At 42.3% G+C, this 3160-nt stretch overlaps 1 protein-coding gene across 1 annotated transcript in view; it reads right to left on the bottom strand.

Moving 5' to 3' along the window:
* The window catches only part of PASK (PAS domain containing serine/threonine kinase), a 43549-nt gene that overhangs the window by 34478 nt on the left and 5911 nt on the right, over window positions 1-3160 (bottom strand). Inside the window, exons 2-3 of the mRNA XM_019513558.1 lie at window positions 1781-2013; window positions 164-334 (exon numbers count right to left, since the gene is read on the bottom strand). Of these exons, the coding sequence (XP_019369103.1) occupies window positions 164-334; window positions 1781-2013 (404 nt within the window). The remainder of the gene's footprint in view (window positions 1-163; window positions 335-1780; window positions 2014-3160) is intronic.

The following is a 3160-nucleotide window of genomic DNA, read 5'->3' as shown; positions in this document are numbered from 1 at the left end:
AGTCAGTCAAAGTTTAAAAAAAACCCTCTTCTTCACTGTCACAAGTATTAAGGAAATCAAATATAAACCAGAAAGACGTATCAAAGTATACAGAAGATTTCAATTGGAATAACTGTACAAGTATACTTATGTACAGGAATATCTGTTCAAGCATCTCACATACCACTGTCCCAGAAACCCCAGCTGCACATCCATTGGCCTCCAAGTGCTCCTCTCCCAGGATTTCTACTATACCCTGACTGGATTTTGATATCAAGTGGGACAACCTCTGGCCAATCAGCTCATGACTACTATACCCAAGAAGCTTGCAGGCTTTGTCATTGGCAACCCGAATCTAAAAGAGAGGAAAAAATAGTCAGGAGTCTGTCTGTAATTCTTCTACTAGGTTGTTGCTTTAGTAACTCATAAGGTTACTTCCCCTCTCAATGGCAGTTGAAATTCATAGGTCCTCTTCATTATGAATCCTGTTACATGTTTTATTTCCTTACTTCATAGTACTCCTAGAATGTTTATGATATCTACCTAAATCTGCTCTCTGATGAGGGACAGAGACATTCCTCTCACTAGCCTTTGTCTTTACTTATATATTACATACACCCGTATGCTGCTTGTCTTGTTGAAATAAGTATATCAAGTGGAATAAAGCTATAAAGTAAGGATTATAAGCAAACCCTGAGTAGAACTATAGTTTCAGAAATCTACAAGCAGCAGAAGTGCCTTAACACCATCCAAGACTTTCACTTCACGTCTTCTAAAGTCTGATTAGCTAACTCTTTTAACTGAACAGCAATTACTTGAAATGAATCAGAGTAGTAAAGTAGGTCATGTTAGCATAGAGAAAGGATCCTTCTTTACAAGCTGTATCAAGCCACACTTCACTCTTCAGTTCAGCTTCCATCTACTTCAGTTGTGAATTCTGACTTGGTAGTTTTAAATAAGTAATTATCTATGGCATAAGATGGGCTGACCCAGATCCAAAAAGGTACAATAGCGACACAATCCCTGTACTTCTTACAGATAGTTTACAGGTCTAAATAGAGGATTAAATATTGGGCCTCCATCTTTCTGTTTGGGGAAAGCCTGAACTCTCAGTCATTGATAAGCACTACAGTAAGATTAAAGTTGCACAGCATTAATACATTTAAAACAAAACAAAAAAAACCTTTTAAGAATAAAACTTTTCTTAACAGTTGTTGTTACTCCTCCCTATCCTACTTGGGAAATGTTTAAGATAGCTGTTGTTTGCTTTTTGTCTTGTATATTCAGAGCAGTCCCTGGGGGGGTGCAAATTGGGGCAACTGCCGCAGGCCCTGTGCTTTGGGGGGACCCCCGAAGTGAGGCAGAGAGGCCACAGCGACTCCACACTGCCACTATCTTCACGTCTGGCTGCTTGGTAGTCCCCTCCTACCCCTCCGCCGCTGAATCTGGCACCTCTAGCCACTTGGCACCACCTCCTGCTCACCGCTGAATCTGCCACTGGCTTCCTCACGTCCCAGGGTGGGGCCCCGCACAGGCTGATTTGCCCTGGGCCCCGCACCATGCTTGGGTCATCTCTGTGTATATTTCACCAATTATAGAAGACAGTTGAGATCAGTGGGTAGTTAGTCGTTGTAGGATGATAATCTCAAGAATTTAAATAAAAGAATGACCTCAAGTTCACTTAGCAGTACAAGTAAAAATAACACAACTTTTGAGCCTATATAACACAACACTATATGGCATAACATAATTATACAAAGTTTATTTTTAACAGTTAGTACTAATAGATACAAATAGGTACCTCTGTTGTTCTGATATCCACAGTGAATATAGCTTTGTTTGGATTGCGTACAGCAGTCGGGAAGGACTGGGCATACTCCTCTACAGTCAGGGCATTCAAGAAGGAATAAGAAGTGCTACCAAATGAACTGGACAGGGAGTCTGATCCCAGTCGAACCCAAGAGTTACTAAGTTTGCTGGTACTAATGTTGTGAGCAGCCAGTGAAGACAAACAATAAGAACTCCATCCATTCCCTACGATAAGGAAAGAGAATCAGCTACAGAAATCTGCAAATTGAGCATTTACATGAGAGAGAATGTTCACAGAAAGATTAATCATCAGCTGAAACAAATTTCAAATAGTTAAACATAAAAACATAAATTTTGAGGCTAAGGATCTTAAACTATTCATAATGACATTAATAATAACGAAAACACTGCTAACTCATACAATTGCTTGGACTGGATGTAGCAAGTATTCCAGTGGCTATAACCCAAAGACTGAAAAAATTGTGCTTTTGCATGATAACCATTAACATAATTCTGCTTGCCTTTAGCTCAAACCAAGTGAAATGCAAAAAAAATTCTGTTGTTTTAATAATCTAAACTCCATTTATTTTAAATATGTTTAGTCAGAAGTCAGTTAATTAACTGTTCATAACTAAAGCAGATCTGTGATTGAAATGCTACCCTAGTCCTCAGTTCTCATAACTATGTGAAAGTGCACATCTTGCCAACCAACTGTGCCAAAAGTCTTGGCAGCACTGCCTGTAAACTGTACTTCAAGAAGTGGCCTCGCCATTTCACTCCTGAAAAAAGCAGCTTTCAAGAATAGGCAGCATTGGCAAAGGGGTCAAAATTGGAGCAGTCTGATGGTATCTATACCAATTATGCCCAAACTTTTCATCCCACAGGCCAGATTGGCAGGGCTAAATCCATCTGTGGGCCAGACCCAGAGGATGGGCCCAATTTGGAGCATGGGGCAGAAGGGGCCCTGCCCCAATTCAGCTGGGCAGCAATGGCTCAGCCCCATCCCAGCAGAGTGGGCAGGAATGGCCTGGCCTCATTTCAGCTGCAGAGGGGAAGGCAGCCCAGGCTGATCCAGGCTCATAGGGGCATGGATGGGCAGTAGGCCTGTAGGAAGTGGCTAGCATTCGCTTTGGATTCAGCCGATTTAGGAGACAGTACTTTGATTCAGTGATTTGAATCACTGTCCTGAATTGATTCAGCTGAATCCAATTCGGAGATTCGGCTCCTGCCAAATCAGCAGAATTTCTGAATCACACAGGCCACATCCCCCCATGTGGGGGAGGGCTTGTGGCAGAGTCCCCCCATGCAGCATAGGGCAGTGGAGGGCAGCAGGGATTCCCCCCTTGCTTGGCAGCAGCCAGTGCCTAGAAGC

Source organism: Gavialis gangeticus, unplaced genomic scaffold (assembly GCF_001723915.1).
Source record: "Gavialis gangeticus isolate Ggan-Ray unplaced genomic scaffold, GavGan_comp1, whole genome shotgun sequence".
Lineage (NCBI taxonomy): Eukaryota > Metazoa > Chordata > Crocodylia > Gavialidae > Gavialis > Gavialis gangeticus.
Note: the sequence above shows the minus strand (reverse complement) of the source record. Positions and strands in the feature narration are given on the sequence as shown.